Genomic DNA, 27494 nt, shown 5'->3' on the forward strand with positions numbered 1-27494 from the left:
AAATGAACTAACTTCATGATTTGAGAAACGTACCAAAATGACTTAGAAAAACTATAAGAAAGAAATGTATCAAAGGGAGGTGGACCTCAATCTGACTGTATGTTCTTTTTACATTATTTGCTGTTTTTACTTAAAACTTACTTGTTTCACATCACTGCTTCCAGTCAGTCATCTAATACGATAAAATACAGAAAACACACAAGTAATATATTTAATTTACAGTGGTGGAGGAAGTATTAAGATCCTTTACTTATGAAAACGTAAAACCACACTGAAAATACTGCATTTAAATTCTGCTTCCACTGATTTCCAACCTAGTGGTCTGGTCCCCTGCAAAGATAAATTTGGGGGGTCATGAGATGATAAATGGAGTAGGAAAGAATAGTTCTGCTCCACAAATTTGCATTCATTTGGACTTCTCTCCAAGCCCTTTATTGTGAAATATTGGATCATTTGACCTCAAACAATTATTTAAATGAAACTAAATGGGAAGTTTAGAGGGGAAATCTCTCTTTGGTGAAACTGCCAACCAGACATAAACACCACAATGAGCCCAAACTAGACACTACTTTATTTTAAAGGGTTACAAACCAAAAGAGTTAGGAATGTCTGGTTTAGTCTTTAACAACGCTTATAAAATGCTTTTTTAAACAAAAATCTTAGTCAGAAAAATAACCACTAACTGTGTTTATTTTGGTAATTCAAGTTTTTGTTACTGATACTGAAGTTTTATCTTACTGTACTTGCCTCAGAATACATGGAGCTGGAAACGTGGTGTCCTACTTTCTGCTCCCATGAGACAAAGTTAAAGCTTAATCTCAAGATCTGTATAGTTTAGCGTTTAACACCATTAAAGCAATAGTTTAACAATTTGCTTTCTGGCAGAGTGTGCCAGGAAGTAGTCCGATACATAATCCTCGTAATATGACGAGCTGTCATTAAACTTCCATTTTTGTACAGATTAAACAAACTAAATATTACATGTTAATTTGAGAGTTTTAAGGTGCTGGTAGGTGGATTTTGTTAGGAATGAAGGGAGCTAGGCTAGGTATTCATGCAAAGCTAACTGGCTGCTGTTGTAGCTTCATATTTAGTTAGTTTTTTACAATTGCTTAAGCACGATTTTGAATACAGGGCTCATCTTGTCAAAACACTACACACAGTTCACACAACCACACACAGAACAGAGCCTGAGGTAACAGAGCACCTCAGGTATTTTGCAAAATGAAACACTTCATTCAAAACTATAATTCATTAAAATAAAATAAAAATTGTCACGGTATGGCACACATGGTTCATATGATCTGATTCAACTTGAAACAGTTACACACTGCTGCGCTTAAAACTCTTTTAAAATTTCTGCTTTTCTAATGATATAGTCTGGGTCGTGACTTTAGCGACCAAACACTCAAAATAGCTCTGTGGCCAATGATTTTTCTCCCTCTTCTTTTGTCAAGTTAAACGCAGCCTCAACATTGCAGATAAATTCATGCAGGATTGGTATAAGTATACATGTAAAATCTCATAGGACAAAGTACAAGCCATTGTTTCGCACATCGAATGCAGTGAATGGGTTCCAAAAAGTGTGGATGTAGCGCTTTTTGTAGGCTACATTGTACTGATTTATTGTAGACAATAACTAAAAATTGTTTTCCACCTGTACTCTTGTTCAAGTTACTGTTGTATACAGTATATCTAGTTGGGAAGCCTCTCAGTGTGGTTTACAACATGGTCAACCAATGTTGGTCCAATCTCATCTGATGCATTTAGTCCGCGTCTTCCTTGTCCACCTCCACCTCCAGGTCTACCTCTTCCTCTTCCTACATCCTCTTCCGCTGCGGGGGCCCCCTCTCATCCTCCCCCGCCCTCTTCCTCTTACGGCAATGTTGCCTTCCATTTTTGTTGCATACAGGTATACTTAACTGTTGCATTTTTATATTGCTTACTGCTGATTGGAGAGTTTAGAATTGAGTGTCTGTACACCTGACGGTCACGTTTAATCAATTGATTCATAGGTGTGGTATTTTGAAAGGCAGTCGCTTAAAATGGCAAAGAAGTGAAGTTGTGTTAGATTTCTGTATCTAATGTAGAGAAGTGTGTATATTGGTTTGCAAAAGTATGAGGCTGAGTATGTGCTTATAGTTAGACTAACATAGATTTTGCTCCTTGGGTGTCAGGGTTCACTGTGTGGTTTTTTTTATAGCGAAATGTGAGAGTGGAATCAATGTTCTCGTCTAACTCTCAGCAAAAAAAGTGAATGAGCATATTTATTTAATACCACTCTCATGTCTGTATGGTAAACAGGAACTAGAGCCAGCAGCAGGCTGTCTTTGTATTAAACTAAGCTAATAAGCTGCTGGCTTCAGCATATTTACTGTATGACTATTAGCGTGGCGTCAATCTTCTCATGTAGCTCACAGCAAGAAAGTGTATTTCTCAAAATGCTGATCAATTCCGTTTTTCAGTCTTTTGCAGAATACTCTGGTTATTACACAGCAGTTGGGCTGCAAATCATTCCTTTCAAATGTTTTGTCTCAGAACTTATCCTATAGACTTTCACTTCTTGTTCATCTTTCCTCCTGTCTCTGTCTTGAATAAAAGTAGCAATCAGACAATAAAGCACAGCAGTACTGACTGAGAAATATTATTATTTTAACAGTATATTTATTTTATATCACCAGAACTATCATGACAGGCCTGCCTTCTTTTTATTCTTCTCTCTGAAAGGTTCTGAACTCGGGCAGGCAACTTTTGAATTTTTATGTGTTTCTCACCGCAACTCTGGAGAAAGTTTCAGATCAGAAGTCAAGGGTGATTTTGAAAAGGGAAAAACATGTTGTCGGCAAAAACAGGAACTAAGAAACCATTATTATATTGCTTATCTTGTAGTTATAAATTATTAAAACACATGAGACTCCAGCCTAGATATACCGAGATATTAGAGCTCACTCACACATGTTGCTTTATCAGAAAGCAGAGTCAGTTTCATTTGGACGGCTGGATTTTGCTTCTCTCATGAAATTGGTTATCTGAGATCACTCATCATGATACTGCAGTTCTCACTTTACCACTGCTAGAATAGGAGTGAAACCAGAGGAGAATTATTCAGTGTCAATGTTTAAAATGTGAAACAGCTTTTACTGTTTCTCCACCAGTCCGTGTCTCTTTCTGTATACTATAATTTAACCATATACTATATCTCCTTGTGTATGTGTGTCTGTGTCTGACAGGTCATAGACACTTTGTCCATCCTCTCTCATTCATCCATTGCTACACAAAGAGGATTCCAGTAAGCAATTTCCTTCTTCTTTTACATCACTGAAATGTTAATGAAGTTTGGTAACTCTTTACACCCCCCAATTGAGCATTTATAAGCAGTATATAAACATTTAATAAATGGTTTATAACACATTATAATGTAGTTCTACACTGATATAAGGACATGTTTAAGTGTTTACAGTATTTGTCAAGAGTTATAATTTCACCTATGAAGATATATTATTACAATTGTATTGTATTTTAATGTATTGCATGGGTCAAAGAAGTACCCAGATCTTTTATTAGTGAATTAGTGAAGTGAAAGCAGCAATATTACAGGGTAGGAATACCCTGTAATAAAAGTCCAGCTTTCCAAATTTTATTAAGTAAAAGAAGTAGCATTAATATATACTAATAAAATAATGCAGAAGGGCCCATGAAATACAATCTGAGCACCTCAGTATTGTGCTTAAGTAAATATAGAGTAAATGTACTTACATCCCATCACTGCTATGTTGATCAGATTTATTATCTATGTATATACCAGCCTCCACTTAAGGGTGCCCACAGGAGGAGTTATAGTTGTTGACAAATGCATAAATGAACACTTACGTTTGTTTACAATTACATTATAGTGTGTAATAAAACATTCATTAAATGTTTATGTACTGCTTATACATGCTTAATAGGGGTGTTAAAGTAAAGTATTACCATTTTATATTTACCATTCAAGTTTAGTCGCAAGAAAAATCATATAGATGAATCCATTGGCTGACTTATGGGCGACGCCATTACTACACTGAACCAACTGAACACATTAACACCAACAATAGAAGCAGAGATGTTTGGTTGATCATGGTTGACACAAGTTAGTCAGTCACAAAACACTAGTCTGAAATTGGTTATTATACAGGGTTTGGGGAAAAAATAACATCAAAGCACCATTTCTGTGAAAGGTAGTGGTGAAAGAGAAGTGTAACGCTAGTAAACTGAGCAGGAATTACCCAGTATCTTATCATACAAATGTATTTTTAATGGCATTTGATGACTATATCCTGGACAGAATTCTTAGCAAACTGAAATCCTGTGTGTTATATGTGTAATGGCAGGATGTCTACTTTTGCCTTCAACCCAGATTTGTCTATGAGATTATTAAACTTCATAACAATTTTCTTGTTATTGTCATTCACCCTAAACCTTCCTCCCTTTACCAACATCACCTACAAACACTCACACACACTTTCCCTACATCCAGGCCATTTCCCTTGGAAGGATGCACTCCTGATGACGAAATCTACAGCGGCCTGTCTGACCAGATAGAGTAAGCTTCTTTCTCAATATGTTAATAATAATCTTGAGGATGAAAATAGGTAGTTTTCAAAAGGCTCCCTATTTTTTGTAATTAATTGTTTTATATCTCAAAACAAATTGGAACACTGGTCAATAGCTTATCTTATTTTGGTCTGCTGCTGTACATAGTTACACCAATGATTTATCCTTCCCAGTACACAAAGAGAAGTCCAGTTCCAAAATTTGTCAGCACATGTAGACACATGGCATACAGATACAGTCAATGCCAATTATAGGAAATACAAATAAACAATACAAAAAATATAAAGAAAAATTACTTTAAGTGGGCAAGAAAGCAGTTTTAAAAGTTTTAAAACTAAAACTTCTAGTTTACCCTGGCAATATATTAATACACAAAAAATATAAAAATATAACAGAATACTATGCAGTTATCAGCAGCTTGTTTTTTTTTAGCTTACTTTTTTTGGACATTGCACATTTGTTTCTTCTATATTTAAATATCATTGCATGTCTTCTTATTGTGCAAATAAACCTTTCTAAAATTTTTCATTTGTTAGTTACCATTCCTTGGTGGAAGCTATTTTTCAGAACAAGTTTAACAAATGCTTTCAAACTGTGATGGGGACAAAATCAGACATTTCAAAATGTGGTGGTGACATTTCCCCAGCGTCCCCAGTGTAAATGATAACTATGAAGACAAGACAAATATTATGATAGTAACAAAATGTGGTGTGAATGTATCCTTGTATCAGTGACACAGTGGATGAGGATGATGACTTGTATGACTTTGTGGAGGACGAGGAGAACGAAGGAGATGAGATCTATGAAGACTTGATGAGGACAGATGAACAACCAGAAACTGTGAGTGGACTTCGCACAACATTTTGTATCTAAGAAAAAACAAGGGTTGAGCTTTTTGGCAACCAGGAAGCTTTCCAGTCTCTATCTGTTCAACTAAATCAGTGGTTCTCAAAAATTTTGGTTTGAGATTTCTTTAAATGAAGCGGTTTTTACTTGAGACCTCTTGTCACTCGTTGCATATGTCTATTAGTTCAACCGAAGAGTGACATTGATTAGGTTGATATGTCAGTAATGTGTCTTTCTGCTCTCCTATCTTGTTAAACATCTCAAGATCCCTCAGATTTATTTTGTGACTGACCCCCAGGTTGGGAACCACTAATCCAAACAGAGAAGTTAAATTAACAGATACCTTCAGAGAGCAGCCACAATCAGGAAAGGCATTATGAGTAAATGTCACCCAGCTACATAAATCATAATCACAGTCTGGCTATGAGACACTAGCTGGTGTAAATGAGGCCTCAGGAGAGTCAGGGTCAGAAATGAACAGGGCCTCAAGGGAAAAATGCTGTTAAAAATTCAGGAAATTCCACTGAAAATGGAAAAGCCTCAATATTTAACAATATTGCTGTAAAAATTTTATCCTGGTCATTTTATCATTTTCTGTATGTAATATGTATGCATCTACTACTGTTTCCAATTGATGCATACTGTTTCCACTGTATTTTGTGTGAGACAAATGGACACATTTTTTTCCAAAAAACAACAATAAATGCTATGCAAAAAGGCATTAACAAAATAAATTTAACTCCTAATAAGGTACTAAACCTAGGAGGGGAGAGTGTTCTGGAAGGTCTCAAATCTTAATGCTGCAAATTGTGTCCATTATAGTAACATAAAAAAAAATTGCATCCTCTGGTCTGGTCTCTTCATGCATCATTTGTCTTTTTTTGGTGTATGTTTCTACAGCAGCAGAAGACTGGGGTAGACAAACGAGAATGCTGCCTGCAGGAGATCAGACAAACAGAAGAGAAATACTCTGATACACTGGAATCTATATTACAGGTGTGCACATGTTCACAATCTGATGAAAGAAGATCAACACATTTACACAAAGACAAATCTCACACAGAAAAAGTCACTCATACACAGACATACACAAGCAGACATTTATTTGCACGTTTAAAGAGAGAGTAACAACATTCCTTCTTTTTTTTATGCAGCACTTTATGAAGCCTCTTGAAAAGTTTCTCAAGGCTCCAGACATTGAGAGTATCTTCATCAACATAGAGGTACGGGAGGAGATTATCTACACACCTGGTCATGTGTACAGGTTTATATTCATGTACTGTATTAGCCATCATGTTTTCTGCGTATATGTATTCGTAGGATTTGGCCACCACTCATCGTAGTCTGCTGGAGGAGGTCCAGAAATCCATCCTACATTATGGAGCCAAGAACCTGTACCAGGTGTTTCTGAACTATAAGGAGAGGTACACAACATACACACACCACACTGTTTCTGTTATCCAATAAGAATACAAATACATTATGTGTTATGTTATAATATGTTTTAATGTACTTGCCACCCTCAGGCTCTTACTGTATGGCCATTACTGTAGTCAGGTGGAAGCATCTGCAAAACACCTTGACAAGCTTTCGAATATGAGGGAGGATATCAGAATGAAACTAGAGGTGAGGAAGACACACACTCTCAAACAGAAGCACAGGAGGGATGTTTGATTTTGCACTGAATATTCATTTTCACAGATGTACATAATGAGCAGAGGAGGTCTATTTCTATTTTTTAAATAAAGGCACAAAGTAGTTTTGGAAGTAGTTTAAGGCACAAATAAGTGCAAATTGAGTCTGAACTAGAGGTGGAGGCAATGATGTCATACCTAAGTAGGTTGACACTTATTAGGGTTGGGTAGGGTTGGTAGACGATGTCATCGGCGATGGCTGACAGACATCATGGCGTTGAAATGGCTTCATCATTGTTTTAAGTATGTTTTGCACCTGCCTCGGAGTCCCCCCCCCCCACACACACACACCTCCGGAAAGCTAAACACACTGGCTTGCCCCACCTCTCTCTGTCTCTCTCCCTACGTCTGTTCCACTTTCTCCATCAGCAATATGTTTTATAAAGTTGCCTAAAAGACACAGAACTCAAAGACGACCGCTCAAAATGAGCATGGCTCCTGCATTGTGGTGCCCACTACACTTGCTTTGTTATATTTTATCCTGTATTTTTTCCCAACGTGCATACTGAGCACATGATACTTCTATGCCTCAAGTAGGTCTGACTTTTTTTAAAAACTTTTTTTTATAAAATGTATAATACAAAGAGCAGTAACTGCTGGGGAGCCTCACAGCATCCTATCCGAACACATCTATACTGCAGATGTTTACTTCCTCTCTTAATTCGGTTCAGTTGAATTCAAAATGCTTTATTAGCATGACTGTTTAGGTATGACCAATAAGTTTATTAGCAATTATAAATTTTCTCTCTCTCTCTCTCTCTCTCTCTCTCTCTCTCAGGAGTGTTCAAAGAGAGCAAATAGTGGCCGTTTTTCTCTCAGAGATTTACTCATGGTCCCTATGCAGAGGGTCCTCAAATATCACTTGCTGTTACAGGTATGTTTATACAGATGTGTGCTTTATGTGTGTGCAGCTGCATTATGTCCATGCATGTAAATTATTCCGGTAAGTCTATAATTTGTCTGTTTGTGCCTGCAGGAGCTGGTGAAGCACACCACTGACCCTACAGAAAAAGACAACCTCCGCACAGCTCTTGATGCCATGAGAGTAAGTGTGTATGTAATGTGTGTTTATGTCACTAACTTAAATTTGTGATATTTGAACTTTCATGAATTTGTCTGTGTGTTTCCAGGATTTGGCGCAGTGTGTAAATGAGGTGAAGCGAGACAATGAGATCATCAGGCAAATAACTACCTTCCAGCTGTCCATAGAAAACATGGTAAGCCCATATTTTTCACTTCTAATACTTTGGCTGTTGTTTTTTTATCGCCGGTGATCCTTACTCTCTTCTGCTCTGTAGTCTCAGTCTCTAGCTCTCTATGGTCGCCCCAAGATGGATGGAGAGCTGAAGATCTGCAGCTCGGAGAAAAAGTCTAAACAGGACAGGTGTGTGTTGTTTATGTCTCCATCTATCTTCATGATTTAATGTCATGCATCTGACCTTGTGTTGTATCTGTGTGTGTTGGGTTGCTCATCAGGTATGCATTCCTCTTCGATAAGGCCATGTTCGTGTGTAAGAAGAAAAGTGGAGAGACTTTTGAGCTAAAGGAGATCATTGAACTACAGAACTACCAGATACGAGATGAAACTACAGGAGAAAAGGACAATAAGAAGGTCTTTCTTCTACTCTGTGGCACAAAGTATAACCAGACAGTATCCATAAAGCTAACAGTGTGTGTTTGTGTGTGTGAACAGTGGTCCTATTTGTTCCTTCTGCTGGACTGCTATGGGAAGTGGGGGTACGACTTATTCTTCAAAACCAGAGAACTGAAGAAGAAATGGATGGAACAGTTTGAAATGGCTATGTGAGTTATCACACACACATGCACATATACACGTGGAAATACAAACACTGAATTCTTCCCAAAAGTAAGAGTAAAGCGGGTCTGTTCGATGTAGGAATCTTATGCAGCAGCAAGCAGTAACATGCCGATAAATCATAATGTTCATACACCATCGGATGATCTGATTCTCCAAGCATTATTTTTGAGATGCTTATTCCGTTAGTCTCTAAGTTAAAGTTGGACAGTCTTGGGAATCTTCTATTTTTACAATAATAATGGATCAAATACTACATGTAATGTGAAAGAAGTTGCTTGTTGTTAAAAACTCACAGATAATTATCACTGAACTCAACAGTTCCCCCTGAGCACAGAGCTTTATAGCATCTCTTAACTAATTGTTTTAGTCTTCTGAGCAACTTTACTTTTTTGGGGGGGAGTTCACACTCACCACACTCAGTGTCATTTTTGGGAGAAGCAGGCTAAAAATAGCTCTAGAAATGCACTGAACACTACCTTCCCAGCACCAAACAGCACACAGACAAAGTTAATGACTAGCTGGTGAACACAGTGGAGCATTTAGCAAATATAGAGCCAGAGATTTCCCTCTGGAATTTGTAGAGAAAACAGAGCTAAATAGACAATAAATATCGGACTTACATTTTCCTTGCTGACTAGAAACACAACCCCCAATGAAAGATAAAGCTGTTCTATTTCTGCTGAATTTGAAATAGACAACTGTTTGCTAACACGTGCACAAAATCAAATTAAAAGGTTATATTATGTTAGTGTCTGATAGTGTCTGTTCATAGTTCCTGCTGCCTCAAAGTATCCAAAGAATCAATTATTGTAGGTTCAAGTTAATCAACTTTGTGATCCAGTATTTTATTATTTCAAATGATCCATAAGTGCATTATGTTATGTAAAAACACATCAGAAGAGAAACAGAATGGAGTAAGTTGACACTGTCACTGCTGACGGACACTGGCTTTGAAAAGTTTAGCTGTCGCATGTTGTTACAGTTTTGTGTTGCAGTTTAGCTGATTGCTCCACCCTGTAAGAAATGAACAGACATCTGATGATTTGTTGATTGTTATTTTTAATCTGACCTGCACTGTGTTGCTGCTAGGGCTGGGCAATATAACAATAATGATAATTATTGCAATATACTTTTACTCAGTAACAATATAACAAATGTTCAAAGAATGCTCAATAAATGTTTGATTTAATTCATTCGAATCTATTAAGATACATCTGTTGTTGTGGAAAATGGACTTGATGGAAAAGATTTTACTTTTACTCATGCATGTTTGTTGAAAAAAGATTTTATCGTAATTGTTTTGGATGTTCTACCTCAGATATGTTAAGTGATCCACTGTTTGGCAAGTGTTTGTCATGTTCTGACCATAAACAATAGTTTAACCACACAATTACCCATCTGATTTCTTCAACTTTTAATCAGGTGCAGAAATCAGCTTAAAAGAAATAACAATTTCACATTTATTGTAAAAATTGTTTTATTGTATAAAAATGTTTTGCCATATTGCCCAGCCCTATTTGCTGCTACTGTTGGTTTCTTCAGTCACAGGAATACAAAATAGATGCTCTCTTGGCAGAGGGCAATAACACATTTTTACTCTCACCAAAGCTCACACCCCAGCATGGTCAAAACAATTGTACTTCACGGTTGCAGGTCAAATATGTGTCCAGAGAACGCCACAGCCAACAACCATGACTTCCAGATGCATTGCTTCGAGGAAACCACCTGTTGCAAGGCCTGCTCAATGCTGTTAAGGTACTTTGTGTCTCTAGCTGGTTCTCTCAGTTTCTCTCTTAGCTTCATTTTTAAAAGAAACTTGAGGCTAAATCTCTCCATATGTGCTCTGCAGAGGGATATTTTTCCAGGGCTATCGCTGCACTCGCTGTAAAATGTCTGCACATAAAGAATGTTTAGGCAGAGTCCCTGTCTGTGGACGAAACTCAGGTATGTATTAAATAGAACTTCTAATTAGTTTAATTACAATAAATCTGTGTAATGATAACTTTTTACATTGATTGTCCTCTTCAAATTATAGATAATCTTGGTACTGTGAAGAAGGTAAGACTACATTTATCTTTGACATCGTGGATATGTTTTATATTATTCTGGTGATGAATAAGCCCTTGTTGGACTGTTTTCCTCGCCATGCATGTTATTTTACAAGTTCAGTTTCAATGTCTTTTTGATTTAACTTGTGCAAATAGATAAAACTTGAGGTACTATTAATACAGTACTTTTGCCTTTTGTCCCTCCAGAATAAAACACAGAGATCTTCCGGACATTCCAGCATTGGTAAGAAATTCAAGATCTAATATCTTTAAAAGGCTTATTTTGAACTACTTTTATTACTTTAGAAACTTTCCGTTATGGTTTCTGCTTCAGTTATGTTAAATCTCCAAAACCACTTCCTAATTTTTGAAGAGTAAATGAAATATTTGATTGAATGAAAGTGCTTGCGTGGCCTGTCAGATCTCCTTTGTCATATCTTAAAGTCTCCTCTTTCTCCCCCCACTCTGTCTCAGGATTTCCAAAAATGGAGGTGTGTCAGGAGTATTATGGCTTGCCGCCGCCCCCTGTGGGCTTTGGCCAACCGCTTCACCTCTCCAAAGGTGACATCATTGAGCTGACCCGGGCCGAAGCTGACCTGTCATGGTGGGAGGTGACGTTAAAAATCAGATCCAAGCATAAACACGCTGCAGAAAGCTGAGAGTGTCCCACATTATTTGGCTGTGTTTTAATTGTTTGGTGTGGTTAACTTGTAGGTGGTGGAGATGCTTTTGTCTTTTTCCTCTCTGTATCTCGTTCCTCCCTCATGCCCGTTTATGTCAATACTGTGTGATTCATAAAGCCTAAAAGGTTTTGGTTTGGAAAATAAGTCAAACCTTTTGGCTGAATTCCATTTAGCTGCTTCAGTTTTAGGTTCCTGGTATTGTGCGTGCTGGCTCGCTGTCACACCATCATGGCCATCTTGACTGTTATCAGTAACACCTGTGCGTTTCCTATTTGACTATGACCAGTAAAAACGGCCGCTGTGAAAAAGGCCTATCATATGTTGTTTACTTTGTTGCTGACCGTTTTTCCAGAGCATGCATAGTTTGTTGGCTGATGTGTGAATGTTTTGCTATTCCTCTCAGTCAGTTAAATGACATTGCAGTTCTGTCAGGGTCTATTTTTGTTTATGAGTTTGTGCATTCAAGTGCTTAGTCAGTATTTGAGATTTGTCTAACATTATTGGATTCACTTCACAAAAATAAGCAAAAGTACAGACTGAAAGAAGGATAATGAGTTTCATAGTTCCTGTTCAGCAGCTTTTCAAGTCTTGGTGTTGAATCTATCCCCACGTTTACAGTTCCTGCACTCACCGCCTGTTTTACAAAATAAAAGTAACTGTGATGAAGTTATTTCTTTATTCTTCACTGTGATGATTAGACATCTCAGTCCCATTTTTCAGCAAGTTTATTTTAAATAAGAATGTATTATCACAAATAGAGACACTTTTATTTATAATTATTTATCTATAATCTTTGTTCTGGAAATTGTAATAGTGGTAAAGGGCTAAATGCTGGCTTTGTCCTTTAATCTGTCATACTATTAAACTAGAGCATAGTGGATCCACATTAGTTAATTAAGCGTTTACTCTCAAACAAACTTATTTCATGATCTTAACAAGTCTAGACACAAACATAGTTGGGGTATTGTATTCTGATCACACACCTCTTATTAATTTCATTTAAGTTGTTTCAAGATTTGCAATCCCTGCATATATATATATATGTGTGTGTGTGTGTGTGTGTAGTTTCTGATTATTATGATTCATTTATATTTTGCAATGACTGCTTGCTCAACCCAGTCCGGCCATGTGATTTGTTGTTGTGTGTGTTACTCAGGGAAGGAATCTGACTTTTAATCAAATGGGATGGTTCCCTTACCAAAAAGTTCAACCCTACATCTCTGTGAGTACAATCCACCAGCCAACATGAGCCCCTTAACAACAGACACTCAGACTTCAAACTGAAACATGCCATAAAAACCTTTTTTTTAAATCACATTTTGACCAATACCAATACAAAGAGATATGTGAGCACAAGAAAACATATGACAGACATGTTTAGTTAAGTCCAGTGGTATGTGTCAGCTCGCACAAGTTGGCTGCCTTTTGCTCTAAAAGAAAAGCAACCGTCGTGACCACAACTACGTTTGCAAAGTTTTACACTAACCTCTTTGTGATGTCACCCTTTCCCAGAAGCTGACCCCCGACTTGTCTGGTTTCCACTGGTGAGTATCAACAGGAACTAAGTTAAAACACTTGCTCGCCAAACTCTGTTAATCCCATAGCTTTATTTCTCGCTCTATTGCAGTGCATCGCAACAGGGACAGAGAAACACGCCAGAGCTGATACAGACAATAACATGAATAGCCACAAAAACAGAACCAGATACTCAAAAGTACTGGTGTTTTTAAAGAAGCTTTTTGGGACAAATTGTGACACAGATTGAATGTAGCACCTCACGTCATTGTTTTCCATGTATAAAATAACCATTAGTTATTAGTCACCTACTGTATAGTCACTGTTCTCTGTCCTTGAGCACATTTATGATAACAACATAAACTGCACCACTGTTCACCCACACATTGTGTAATTGATTGAAAAAGATGCAGCAGTCACATGAAATTCTTCACTTTGGCTTAAGTACCCCTAATTATCATTTATAGTCAGTATACCGGTATAAATGTAATTAGTTAGTTAGTATTAGCATTTAATAAATGGTATATAGCACACTATAACATCATTGAAAGCAGTGTTGGTTAATGTGTTTGACAACAACTATAACCCATACATGTATCCTGGTGTATAAACAGCTAATAAATTACAACATAGTAAAACACAGTTATAATAGTAAATAGATATAGATAATGCATATAGTAATAAAGGCCAGGGGGATAACCATTGAAGATTGTGTTATTCCTTCTTTATAAAGTCTGGCATTAAGCAAAGAATAACATTCTTGTTTTCACTGTGCTTGAAGGTTTGCAGGGAACATGGACAGAACCGAGGCCAAAAACCTGTTAATGTCCCGGTCTGATGGAACCTTCCTTGTGCGGCAGAAAGATGGAGGAGAGTTTGCTATCAGCATCAAGTAAGCCTTCGCAAATATGCAATTTGAAGCAATTTGCAAAAGCAAATTGAAGACATGCCATTTACTGTTATCTCTCTTTCATCCATAACCCTCTTGCTATTCCAGGTTCAACATGGACATCAGACACATTAAGATCACATCCACTGAAGGCCTGTACCGCATCAATGAGAAGAAGGCCTTCAAGGGTTTAGTTGTAAGTCTTACAACCTCATCCAAAATAGGATGATGCTGACCAAAAGAAATGCTCTGAAACTATCTTTTACGTTGTGGATTTGTGACCTAATTTCCTCCTCTCAAACCACGTGCAACATCTGTCTTACATGTTTCTCACACTCCTCTTCTCCTCCTCCTCCTCCTCCTCCTCCTCCTTCTTCCTGTGTTAGGAGATGATTCAGTTTTACCAGCAGAACTCTTTGAAGGAGTATTTCAAGGATGTGGACACCACGTTGCGTACCCCTTACAAACAACCAGAGGAAAGCAACTCGGCTAACAACACACCAAACTCCACACCAGGTATAGTACATCTCTGTCCCTCCACACACCTTCTTATGATCACGTTAAAGAGATAGTTCCACATTTCTGAAAATATGCTTCATTTCCACAGTCATAGACAGCAGCACGTATGCTAAATATGAATGAATGCATCAAAATGTATTTATATAGCAAATTTCAAATTAATCAAATTCAATTCAATCTAATTACTTCGTGACAGACAAAACATAGGATGTAAAAAATGGGTTATAAATATAAAGCTACAGCCAGGATAGATTAGCTTAGCTTAGCATATAGACTGGAAACAGTGGGAAACAGCTAAAATAATTAATGAATAATAAATAATTGTAAAGCTTTATTCTTCAATACAGGTAACAAAGTACTCTTTCCCCATTTCCAGTCTTTATGCTAAGCAAACTGGCTGGAGCTTTATATTTAACCGACAGGTACCATTCTTTCAAGCTTATCCATGTTGCAATGTTGGCTCTGTCTGACAGGAGGTAGCATGAGGAGTTTTGGCGTAGTGAGGGCCAGGTATGACTTCTCAGCCAGGGACCGCTCAGAGTTGTCGCTACGGGAAGGAGACACCATCAAGATCCTCTCCAAGAAAGGTCACAGTGGTTGGTGGAAAGGAGAGGTGTACGGCCGGGTGAGGAATTTGCAAACATCCACACGTAAAAAAAAAACCCAACAAATTAACCTGTAACCTGTCATGAAAAGAACATTTAAAGGTTTTAAGGCATCTTGTCTTACCTGCACTGCTCATGTTTTCAGGTGGGGTTGTTTCCAGCCAACTATGTGGAGGAGGACTACTCTGACTACTGCTGAGAAGATGTGTAGACCCATACTGTATATGTAGGAGTCTGTGTGATACCTGGTCTCCATCGATTGCATTAACCCATATGCACGAGTGTGGCTGTGTGTGTGTGTGTGTGTGATCTAATGACTGTCTAGTGATGTGAATAAAACTGTTGTTGAGCTGACCTGATGAATGTCCTGTTTATGTATGTACAACTAACTAACTTTACTAACTTGTGATTATTGAATATGCTCATTTAAAAAAAAATGAGCATTAATTTACAGTTATAACAGCCTCCACTCTCCTGTGAGGGATTCCCACATTTTGGAACCTGGCTGCAGGAATTTGCTCCCATTCAGAGACAAGAGCATAAGTGAGGCTGTGACTGACGTTGGGTGATAAGTCCCGGCTCGCAGTTGGCTTTCCAAGTCATCCCAAAGGTGTTGTATGGGGTTGAGGTCAGGACGATAAAGTCCTTTCACATCAAACTGGGAAAACTATTTCTTTATGGACCTTTCTTTTACATGGTGTTATTGTAATGTTTAAGTTAGTTTAGCATAAAAACTGGGGCATTGTAATGTGTAAATAAAGAGTCTTCCCCAAACTGTTGCCATAAAGTTGGAAGTACATTATTGTCTAAATTTTGTATACTGTTGCATAACTATTTATCTTAACTGTAACCAAGAGGTCTAACACAAACCATGAAAGAGACCCAGATCAAATAAAAGTTCTGCATTCAAAATCTGACTTAAATAAAAGTATGTAACATTTAATATTGTTATACTCCTATATATATATATATATATATATATATATAGTATTATGGATGCATTAACATGATGCAGGATTTCAGTGGAGCTTTTTAAACATTTATATACTGCTCTGTAGTTTACAATAATGTATTGTTTTGTAAACTGATAAGATGTTTTGATTGACAAATCTTAACCTATAAAGTGACATGTAACTGCAGCTGTCAGATACATGTTGTGGGGTAAAAACTACAATATTTACTTACTTTCCACTACTCAGACCAATAGTACACAATAGTATGTCAACAGGGTTGAAATGTATATATATTCACGTTTTGTCTGTGGTCTAGGACAGTTGTAACAATATTTTTTGCACAATCTTTTCCAAGGATAGAAATACAAATACAATACAAATACTTGAAATGTAACACATACTGTACAAGTGGCAGTATTGCAATTATCGTCACATACAGTAAATGCATTAACATTAAATGATATGCTTTCAAATGAACTGGAGGAGCAGTATAATTAACATTAATTTAGAGAGGTGTTACACATACAATGCGTTTCTTATAATGGCAGTCTCTTCCCGTATGGGAAAACACAACTAACAATGACCAGCACTCAGTCGTGTAGTTAGGTAAATATCTGCTTTAATTCCAAAATATCAAAACAAAAAATGTAGAACATGTCTTTCACATAATAATTTGTCTGCAAAAATTATAAGCTAAAACTGAGATCAATGTCTGTGTGTTTTCTGTTCCTTCTCTCCTTCACTTGTGTTGTGGGATCATGGTGGTTTACTGCAACAGATTCCAGCGACTCCATCTCTGCGTGTAACAAAGAGGGCTGACTTGTGTTCCTCCTGTGGTCTACTGGTAGTACAGCTCCAGGTTCATGCCATCATGGATTTCATCTGCAGAGGTTGTGGTTAAGTACAATAGAGAATAGAAAATAGAAACAAATAATAATACGTTCTGCCCCACTGTGTATTCTGCTTGGTACAAGTTTAGCACAATAAATATTCTAAAAAGCATCGGATAAATGCTCCTCCTGTTTTCATCGTTACAGAAGGATGATTTAATCTGATAATGTGGAGGCTTTTATTACTGCTATTCCTCTGTGACTATAAATAGACACAGCGAGTGTAATAAGGTCACAGATAGATACATTTATATTGATTGCACTGTTGCCCGACATGATATTGAGAAAAAGATGAACACAATATCAGTAAAAATATCCTTTCTTATGCAAACTACAATTTGTTTATAAAAGCTGCATTAAAATGACAACTGGTCAATCTAAATGGTTACACTTTATTATCCTCTTTTGCATTTGCAATAGTAATGTTATTGGTTATTGTATTGATCATTATAGACAGACAAGCATTAGTTACTGGCCCACACACTCTATATTGGTGCATATCTCTACATCCAGTATGTACAACCAAAACTCCACCCACCCCCATCATCACTTTACACAAATTTACTGACTTTTGGTCCTTAAAATGATCAGATGCTTACTTTTTAAGTATGACAAGTAGACTTCTGTAAAAGAAAATGTAAAACTGGTGCAACATTATCAGTACTGCTGACAGTGAGAAAAGCACATGGAAAGATTGTTTAAAAGGATACAGTCACCCAGAGACACATGGTCTTTGAATATGGTATACCTGTGGGAACAGAGGCGGAACATTTAGCTGCTAATATACAGCCACAGAAACACTTGTTATGGTCAAGCAAGGCAGAATTCCAGACGAGCACCTTACCATTTCTTTAATACAATCTTGTCGTGCCGTGTTCCTGTCTGTGCTGCGATGAGCTTCTTCAGATCTCCGATCGTATCCTCAGAGCTGAAACATGGGGGTTAAGGAAGGAGCATTGTGATGGCGAAGAAAAAATTCAGACATACACACACTGGTGTCGAACGTGGTTTAACTAACCAAGGTTAACTTGCTGATCCTGTTACTTCTCATCTAGGCCAACTTTGCTACTTTGAACACAGATGGGAGGATGCATTTGCTGATGTTGGAGGAAGTTGTCTTGAATGACAGTGTGCTCTTTTTTGAAAATCTAAGAGGACATACCTTAAGTAGAGAGTGCACTCTTGATTAGCTGGCATGGCACTGTGGCTACAAACAGCACATTTGAGAAGCTGAAACATTATCTGGTTCCACCCTCTGAAATATGAGGACTTGCGGGTTTTATTTGTCTTACATGATAGTGCACTTAATATCTTTGGAGTTTTGAATATTGGTCAGATCAAACAAGTTAAATGAAGATGTCACATCGGGCTCAAGGAAAGGGTGAAGTGGTATGATCAATTTTTAAAAGGCCTAACGTTAATCGATGCATTGACAAAAGGAAACTAGTATTACACGTGTGGCAGGACGCATTATTCAGCGTCATCTCCACAGTTTCAGTGAAGGATACTTGCACTTGACACGGACTTTCTTGCCCAGGCGATCGTTGCAAACCACCTCAATCATCTTCAGTTCCTACCAACAGAATGAAAACGTGACAGAGTTAGCTTTAACATGTGCGTATATGTGCAACGTTATATGAGTAATACTCGTAACTTACATATAAAGACTTAGAAGCTATAACGTTAGCTAATGCGGTTCATTCACAGTGGGCCACATGTGAGAAACAGAGCCATTTCAAATATGTTTAAGTCCGCCTGGTTGTTTTGTTTAATGCTATAACTATTAGCCAACATCACCGTCGCTACAGACCAATGTGCGGAATGTACACACACGTAAATCAACATGCTGTCTTGAAATTCTCAGTCATTGTGCTACATCTATAATAACGGTGTGTTAAGTGTGACATTCATACCTGGAAATTCACAGCAGAATAACAAATAAACCCCTTTTCGCTGATTTTCTGGAACGCTCTCTCTATCTCCGTCCTACTCACCGTAAAGCTGATTTGGGTTTGTGTATTTGCCTCTCGACCAATCAAATGACTACATCGATGATTGACAAGCCAAATCAGCCTATGGCAAGACAGAAAACCTTGTCAAAGGCGGACCTGATTCGGAAAACAACTCATACCGTAAACACGTTGCTAACTGTCGCAATTTGCCTAGCTGCAGCCCAACCTGTCACACGGGAGCAACATTGAAATTAAATTTGAAAACGCTGCTGCAGAAAAAATAATGGCAGACGATGAGAAGTTGCCGTCTGGATGGGAGAAAAGAATGAGCCGCAGTTCAGGTAATGAAACAGAACCCACTAGGGGCTAAATGTGCTAGCTAGCTTGCTAAATGGCAGGATGTAAGTTAGTCAACGTAGCTTACTAATGTTAGCTAGCAGCCCCCAGCATCGTGGTTTACTGTGGAAACGAGGCAGAAGGAACTTTAAGTTCAATGGGGATAAACTAAAACAAGTGGTGGGTAAATCGGTGTTATATGTGTGTTTTGTTAAATGTGGTGTTTTGCCTTTATTCGGTGTGTTGCTTCGTGATCGCGCCAGAGCTGATCCATTCAATCTGGCTACTGCAGGGCCCTGCATGACGTCATTATGCTCCAGTGCCTCACCTGTAGACTGGGCGAGCGTCAGCAGGGGTTTTATCTTCCACATGTATGTTGGGAGTCCAAAAGGCTTAGTTGAGTCTAATTCCATTACAACATGGTGGAGCTTACAGGTCCCAGCACAATATGACTTATCTCTAAAGATGATTTATTTGTCATAATACAACAGGTTGTAGAGTGAGTAGTTTGTAACTCCCTTCTGCTACGTTGCAGACAATACACATTAATACAAAAGCAATCCTAAAAATGGTAGACAGAAATAAACCATATGCAGTAGAGCAGGGCTGTATTTGAGGTTAAAAGTTTAAAAGTCTGACAGATTGGGGGGGGAGCTGCTCTGCAGTCTGGACTCTTATATGTCTTCCCAAAAGGCAGCAGGGTGAACAGGCTGTGGCTTGGATGGGTACTGTCTTTTAGTGTCCTTTGGGCTCTGAGGGCTCACCTCACCGATATCACTAATGCGGAATGATCGGAAGATGGGTACCAATGATCTTCTGTGCAGTTTTAATAAGATGACTGTGTCAGGTTCCCTGTGATGTTGATTCACATTTACGATGTCTATGAAGATTCTCAGTCATCCAGGTCATAGTTATCCAACGAGGGTTAAAATGAAGGGCAACTGGACTTGGTTGAAGATACTGGAAGACGTTTCGTCCCTCATCCAAAGGACTTCTTCAGTTCTGACTGACTGGCAGGGAAACTCAGCTATTTAACCTCAGTGGGGTCGTTATCCCGGGTCATCGATACCGCTGGTTCGTTAGTGTTCCTTGTTGCTGTGACGACAGTCGTTACAGTCGTTGAGACTACCTGTGGCCAAGACTGAACGACCATCGTTTGTATCTTCACCTGAGGCCAATAGGTTACGTTTGTTGAGTTTCCTGGGAAGTGATGAAAGGACAGCATTGTAAGTGGGGGATAAGTGGTGGCGCAGACCCCCTCCCCTGTTCAATGACGGCTTCTCAACCCTGGTGTAGATGGCTTCCTTGACACCTCTTTCACCTCGTTGGATTCACATTTACATTTGCTCATTTGGCAGACACTTCTGTCCAAAGTGATTTTGGGTAAAACATTTGAGTAACATGCAAGCATCAATAAAGCGTCATTACAGTAAAGGATCTACAGGTGACAATAAACACTAGTAAGAGCTATAGCGCGTCAATGGGGTAAATACCTAGAGAAAGAAGTAAGAGTTAATGAATAGTGCAGTCAATACAAGAAAATTGTAAGGAGATTGAGGAGGAAGAGCACAGGAAGTGCATGTTAGAGGTGTTATAAGAGGAAGTGTTCTTAGAGGCGATAAGTTTAAAAAAACCTAAGTTAGAGAGGGACGCCCCTGCTCAGATGGCATGGTGAACCCCTGCGTGCCCTTCAATCGGCCTTCTATTCTGAAAGAATGTATGACATTTTGGGTCATGGGTTTCATCACTTTCTGTAAGAAAACATCTAAAAGGAAAAATCCAATCAGATTGGGGACTCTCGGACAAAATCTTATCAAATGGGGGCTGTGGTCTGGTTTGTGTCAGGTTAGGGGTCCTTGATGTGGAAAAGTTTGGGAACCACTGCTGTACTGCATGCCCAGCACCCAGAGACAGAGTTTTACGAGCTGGTGAAAAAAGTAGAACATTAAGCAGACAGAAATAGCAAGATATTTCCCAGAGGAGTTGGTGTACACGAAGACAGAGCTGAAAAGAGAATGAGTTTTGGACCTTTCGACAGGTGGGACAGAAACATGACTTCAAATGAATGCTAATGTTGCTGCCTGTCTGCAGGATGTGTAAATAAGCAACTATTTGCTAACACAGTTAAGGGGGCACCAACCAAAATTTTTCTCTCGTGATACAGATTTTGATACCTCAACTCAGATTCGACTGAATTGCAGCCCTCTCCTATTCCCACACTTAAATTCTGTACATCTCACTACGTAGAACTCATCTTAATAATTTTTATGCAAAGGATTACGAGGTACTGCTGTGGGACTAAAATTGAGATGGCAGCCCACCGTGACTCAACGAATGCAACTGATAGCAGAAACCCTGAATATATATATATATATATATATATAATGATATGACCGTTAGGTCTGCAATTCATGATTATTGTCATCGTCGATTATTTTCTCAATTTAATGAATTATTTGTTTGATATTTTTCTCGCATTTTATAGATCAATCAATTTTTCCCATAGCACAAGAGGACGTCCTCAGAAGTCTTGTTTTGTTCACAACCCAAAGATATTGGGTTTATTGTCATAGAGGAGTAAAGAACCCAGAACATATTCACAGTTGCTAGGATTAAATCATTTATCTAAAAAAATGACTCCAATTTTATTATCCAAATAGTTGGCGATTAATTTAATAGTCGACAAATAAATGATTATTTGATTAATCGTTGCTGCTCTAATGAAAGTATTGACAAACTGTATCTGATGCGGAGCAGTCAAGTTCTAATCAATACACGATATGCTAATAAGGTTAGTATTGCCAGTGGCACATATAAAAGCTTTATAAGTTGATAATAGTATGTCAGTCCTGTGTTTTCAGCTTGTTCCGCTGCCTCCGTTTGTTAAAAAATCAATGAATGCGGCTCTAATGACTCTCTATTTATTCTCCAGGCAAAGTGTACTACTTCAACCACATCACGAATGCGAGCCAGTGGGAACGTCCAGTGGGAGACGGCCGTGGAGAGCCAGATAAGGTTATTATGTGTGATTCATTTATTTATTTATTTTTTAAACCATGTATTTAGTACTTCAACAATAAACGTTGTTAAAGAGCAAGGCTGAGGCCTTATGAAGATTTGGGACTTCTACCATAAAAGGTAAAAACAGTGACATCTGGTGGTTTGCAGAAATTCTAGCAGCCCTTTAAGGCTATAATGAACTATCCCAAAATATCCTGCTGATTCCATATTCTGTGTGTGTGTGCGTATATTTATAAAAAAAAAACAAGTCATCATAAGGCTGCATTGTGTGTATTTTAACTCTTATTATTCATTATTCTTGTTCAGAAGTGCTGGAGTATACATTCCTATGTTTGTGTATTACATCCTAGAATGAAATAATAAAAGATAATTATAAAATAATTAATGTGTTGTCTAAATAGTCTACATATCAAATCTTTTTGTTGACATAAAATATTTCTGTATCTTATTTTAGGTGACATTTCATGTGAGTGGTATTGATGGGAGAATCCCACTGATCACTTGTCTAGCTTTTGATTAGTTGTCATCCGGTCCCAAACATATGATCATCTCTTTTGTAGTATACATCACCATATTTCTCATTTATTTACTTTCCTTTGTATCCCACCAGTGTTGCAGTATGTATTACTTGAGCTTATAGTTAAGCAGCAAATCTGTCAGACCAATTAAGACTTTCTGAAGCACCAACGGCATTTTATGTTTTAGACATCTTCAACCATGTGGTAGTCTTGATTTGATATACACTCCAACGAACAAGCTTCAGTGCCTATGTATTATTCACCCATGCTAGGTCAGATGTTACCATAACATGTATATATCTAAGAAATCAAACCGACATGGAGGCATCCAGGAAACTTTGTTGTGTAATTGTGATGTGTGATTTTCAAACTCAACTCCAGGCCAGTTTTTGTGGTTGATACAGTATTAAACAATGTACAAAGTGTACCAAACATAAACGCGATCGTATACTATTTGTACACAAATAGAATGAGACAATAAATAAAATGCCGTTGCTTGCTGTCGAGGTTGTCACCCCAGGGTTATTTAGTTCAGTGATGTCTTCAAATGACTTTGACCCAATCAAGTCTTTATGACTTTCTAACTTTTACAACTCTAGAAAGAAAGTCAAAACAATGTATTAATAATTTACTCATTTTCCAGTAAGCCATGAAAGTCTACAGATTTGTTTGTAAATCTTTAATAAAGAGTGATGAGTTTCTCACTTTTTAATAAGCCATCAGCTTAAATAAAAGAGCTAATGAATGACAGAATTAGATGGTTTTTTTCACAGCATAGAAGCTAAAAGGTTGGTCTTTATTACCGAACCAGGAAGCATCAAAATGTTTTATTAACTAGGATCATGAAGATGAAGTTACAACATATAAAACGTTATATGTCTTATTAAAAAGTGGTACTGACTAGTCTAAGAGAAAACTGGCATAACTAAATAGGCCAGTTTGACACTGATGACTTTGTATTTTTTACTCATTCAGGTACGTTGTTCTCACCTGCTGGTGAAGCACAATCAGTCACGTCGTCCATCTTCTTGGCGGGAACAAAATATTACACGAACTAAAGATGAGGCCCTGGAACTCATTCAGAGTAAGTTTAGCATCGTCGGGGGTGGGGTTTAGTTAGGGCTGATGAACATGTTTAATTTGTTCTTTATTTCTGTATCCTGTGCAGAGTACATAGAAGAGATCAAGTCTGGAGAGGAGAAGTTTGAGGCCCTGGCATCTCAGTTCAGCGACTGCAGCTCAGCTAAGAACGGTGGAGATCTGGGATTATTTGGCAGAGGTACACACTCGCATACTCAATCATCTCACACACACAGCTATACTGTTTATATACAATGTATACCACTACACATGCAGACACCCACCTCCATTAACGCATAGACAAAGAAAGGAGAGTTTTACACACATCTGTGTTTTGAAGAATGTTTGGATGGGGTTGAGAAAGAACAGCAGCGCCATGTGCCTGTGGTTCATTATGCTTATCATTTATGCTTGTTCTTATCCATATAGATTTTTCACCTTTATACTCATTCAATTTATTTACTGTCTTTTCTTCAGTACACCTTAGCTACATATAAGATAAATATATTTGTCACTCCCCTGTCCAGTTAGTGTCAGTCCAATGCACCTGCAGAGCAGCAGGCTACACTAAATTCCTTTTTTAATGCCTTTGTTCATCATCTGTGATCTGAGATTTCCAAACAGATGAATCAGTGCGTCCTGGTCATAGTTAAGTTTAAAGAACCTAGTGCACCAACAAGTGTCTCTCCTGCCGGGCTGCTGGCAGCGCTGTCAGCCAAACACACAGTAGAGGAGGTTGTACCAATTCAAAACTAGCATTCATCGCTGGAACTGAGAGTGCCTCGCGCTGTCCAGTGTCCCCCTGCTCTGTTTCCATCACCCTTCTTTACTTCCATCATAGTTAGTTATGTGGTCGTTTTGAGTCACATTGCTCTGTAGACAGCAAAGCAACATACGAGCCTGATCAGCGCTCATGCAAAAAGATATCGTAATGTTCGCCATTACTGGCCATGTCTATATGACACGCCCACAGCTGAAACCTAATAAACTTAAAGAAAAAATTTAATTACATGTATACTACTGAAAAGGTTATTTAAAGCAAACACAGGAATTTAAGTGCACACAGGTCACAGATGTTAATAAGTATGTGTGAAGTAAGATAATGTATCCATTTGTGTTTTAGGTCAAATGCAGAAGCCTTTTGAAGATGCCTCCTTTGCTCTCAAGGTGGGAGACATGAGCGGTCCTGTTTTTACTGACTCTGGAGTCCACATCATCCTACGTACTGGTTGAAAGGAAGAAACCACATAGTGTACTTTCTTCTTACGTCTTCATACACACACACACACACACACACACACACACAGTCCAACCTAACCACACCTGTGATTTATTTTAATGACACACACAACCAATAAACAAAGCTTTTGGGCTGTATCGCAGTATGTTAAGTGGGATCATTTTGTTCCAAGCACTATTGAATATGTATGAATAATTTCATCACACTGAACATCAAGGAATATTGCAGATTATTCCTGTAAGACCTCAAGCTTTTATTAACCATGGCAATGCCATTATATAAAAATATGAGTGCCTGTGACTGTTGTGAAGTGAATGCCCAGTGGAAACAGTTTCACATGATGCGCAAAGTTTGAGAATGTGTCTGTAAAAGCTTGTGCTTTTGTATGTGCATGTCTTCATAAGGACCATTTATTTCTACTATATGCGTGCCAAAGCATTTCCTCTATCTGTATAATTGTTTTGGAAAGTGGATTCACAAGATGTTTAAAATACTTTCTAGCTGTTGCAGACCCCTGCAGTTCAAGAAAGCACAGTTATTCTTAGTTCTCTACATTTAGCATTGATTTAAAGTTTGTGTCCCTTGTAGATATTCAGTAACATAGAATCATTTGTTTTCATAATTCACTTTGCATGCATGTTTCCCCCCTGTAGGATATGCAAAGGTGGTGTTGAAAACTTCCAGGTTTTAACAATCAGCTCCACCGCTTTTAAAAGCAGCAAAATTCAGATGAACTGTTACACTGTTGTGTCATTGGAGTTTTTCTTTCATCAATTAAAAATCTCTTTTTTTGTAAGTCTCTTGTTTTGCAATACCCTGTTTTTTGAGTCTTTGTCATATTGGATATTACCACACATCTTAGGGAGGGAGGGGGCAGTGGTTTAGTTGATGACCATGTTGAACGATGACCATGCTTATTATGCAAATAGTGCTGTATACTTGTGTCAGCAAATCTGCAGCTAAAAGTATTTTGTGGAATACACAATGCAACAACCTAAAAATAAATAATACAATAATTGAATTTTGATTAATCTTATCCTTGCATCACCAGACAAAATCAGACATCAACATGCTCATGATGACGATGCTAACATGGTATATTGTTTACCATCTTGTTATAACTAGTATTATTATAACATTTGCTAATTTGTACTAATGACAAAGTACAACTGAGACGTTTTTCAGGTATTTGGACATAAACCAAAGTAAATAAAAAAAATTGACAGTTTGATTTTGATGGTAGTACTAGATGAAAAATGAAGGATCACAGTTCATCAGGTGGGTACAGAGTAGGGATTTATAGCACAACCTCAGCTACTTCCAAGGTGTACTGGGAAGGGTAAAAGTCAAAGAGGTCAAAACTTGAGTAACACTTGTAGTATAAAGAACAACTTTATTGTGAGACCAATGTGCACATGTAGCCTTCATCAGGGTCAACCATTCATACTGCGGGAGACATGCACGTCTACCAAATTTTACAGCAATCAATCCAAATGTTGTGGAGACGTTTCACTAAATACTAAATATTCGTCTCGGGTTACGTATGTAACCCTTGTTCCCCGAGAAGGGGAACGAGACACTGCGTCGGTGACGACACTATGGGAACGACCCTGGGCGTGGCAGGGCTGAACTATGAATGAAACTACTCCAATCCTATTGGTGTTACTAGAACGGTAGTGTGTGACGGCGTAACCGGAGGGGGTATATAAGCACGCCGGCACATAAGACACATTAGCCCCTTTCTATGAAGCAAGGCACTCCAGGCGGGGTGAGGTGTGGTGGACCAACGCAGTGTCTCGTTCCCCTTCTCGGGGAACAAGGGTTACATACGTAACCCGAGACGTTCCCCTTCGAGGGAACTCGAACTGCGTCGGTGACGACACTATGGGAACGAGATACCCACTTAGGCCGCACCGAAACCCCGCCTGCCCCCAGCGTGCAGAAGCTGATGGCACGACTAGGAGGAGAGCGCACGGGTGCCGGGTGCAGAAGGCAGGTCCAGACTGTAAAACCGGATAAAAGTGTGAGGGGTGGCCCAGCCAGCCGCATCACACAAATCCTTGAGTGACGCCCCTGCGAGGAGGGCCCTAGAAGCCGCCATGCCTCGAGAAGAGTGCGCCCTTACGGCCATAGGTGAAGGCAAACTGCGCACCTGATGGGCCAGGGAAATAGTCTGAACGATCCAGTTGCTGATGGTGTGTTTAGAAGCGGGGAGCCCAGCCTTGGGGGACCCGAAACACACCAGCAACTGGTCTGCTTTCCTCCACCGGGAAGACCTCAGAGTGTAAATACTCAG

At 38.4% G+C, this 27494-nt stretch overlaps 3 protein-coding genes across 6 annotated transcripts in view; 2 read left to right on the forward strand and 1 right to left on the reverse strand.

The window, feature by feature from the left end:
- Positions 1–15995, forward strand: part of LOC123970122 (proto-oncogene vav-like) — a 23584-nt gene extending 7589 nt beyond the window's left edge. For 2 of the 4 annotated variants that reach the window (XM_046048002.1, XM_046048003.1), the window contains exons 5-29: positions 3231–3289; positions 4514–4579; positions 5322–5430; positions 6337–6432; positions 6591–6659; positions 6757–6860; positions 6963–7062; positions 7909–8004; positions 8107–8175; positions 8261–8347; positions 8429–8514; positions 8607–8742; positions 8824–8933; positions 10603–10704; positions 10799–10893; positions 10985–11007; positions 11205–11241; positions 11472–11608; positions 12837–12902; positions 13193–13224; positions 13977–14087; positions 14193–14280; positions 14471–14600; positions 15077–15228; positions 15354–15995. In XM_046048002.1, coding sequence (XP_045903958.1) covers positions 3231–3289; positions 4514–4579; positions 5322–5430; positions 6337–6432; positions 6591–6659; positions 6757–6860; positions 6963–7062; positions 7909–8004; positions 8107–8175; positions 8261–8347; positions 8429–8514; positions 8607–8742; positions 8824–8933; positions 10603–10704; positions 10799–10893; positions 10985–11007; positions 11205–11241; positions 11472–11608; positions 12837–12902; positions 13193–13224; positions 13977–14087; positions 14193–14280; positions 14471–14600; positions 15077–15228; positions 15354–15407 — 2214 coding nt within the window. In that variant the 3' untranslated portion in view covers positions 15408–15995. The remainder of the gene's footprint in view (positions 1–3230; positions 3290–4513; positions 4580–5321; positions 5431–6336; positions 6433–6590; positions 6660–6756; positions 6861–6962; positions 7063–7908; positions 8005–8106; positions 8176–8260; positions 8348–8428; positions 8515–8606; positions 8743–8823; positions 8934–10602; positions 10705–10798; positions 10894–10984; positions 11008–11204; positions 11242–11471; positions 11609–12836; positions 12903–13192; positions 13225–13976; positions 14088–14192; positions 14281–14470; positions 14601–15076; positions 15229–15353) is intronic. The other 2 variants (XM_046048005.1, XM_046048004.1) reach the window with 2 other exon arrangements.
- Positions 15996–16763: 768 nt separating this feature from the next.
- Positions 16764–19097, reverse strand: ubl5 (ubiquitin like 5). Its single transcript, XM_046048312.1, has 5 exons — positions 18965–19097; positions 18560–18624; positions 17896–17979; positions 17762–17799; positions 16764–17043 (listed from the first exon to the last, which is right to left on the reverse strand). The coding sequence occupies exons 2-5, from the start codon at positions 18613–18615 to the stop codon at positions 17000–17002; spliced, it is 222 nt and encodes a 73-aa protein (XP_045904268.1). The 5' UTR covers positions 18616–18624; positions 18965–19097; the 3' UTR covers positions 16764–16999.
- Positions 19098–19184: 87 nt separating this feature from the next.
- pin1 (peptidylprolyl cis/trans isomerase, NIMA-interacting 1) lies at positions 19185–25994 on the forward strand. Its single transcript, XM_046048311.1, has 5 exons — positions 19185–19344; positions 22272–22354; positions 23854–23962; positions 24047–24157; positions 25082–25994. The coding sequence occupies exons 1-5, from the start codon at positions 19287–19289 to the stop codon at positions 25189–25191; spliced, it is 471 nt and encodes a 156-aa protein (XP_045904267.1). The 5' UTR covers positions 19185–19286; the 3' UTR covers positions 25192–25994.
- The last annotated feature ends 1500 nt before the right edge of the window (positions 25995–27494 follow it).

The sequence above is a fragment of the Micropterus dolomieu genome, linkage group LG04 (assembly GCF_021292245.1).
Source record: "Micropterus dolomieu isolate WLL.071019.BEF.003 ecotype Adirondacks linkage group LG04, ASM2129224v1, whole genome shotgun sequence".
In the NCBI taxonomy this organism is placed as follows: domain Eukaryota; kingdom Metazoa; phylum Chordata; class Actinopteri; order Centrarchiformes; family Centrarchidae; genus Micropterus; species Micropterus dolomieu.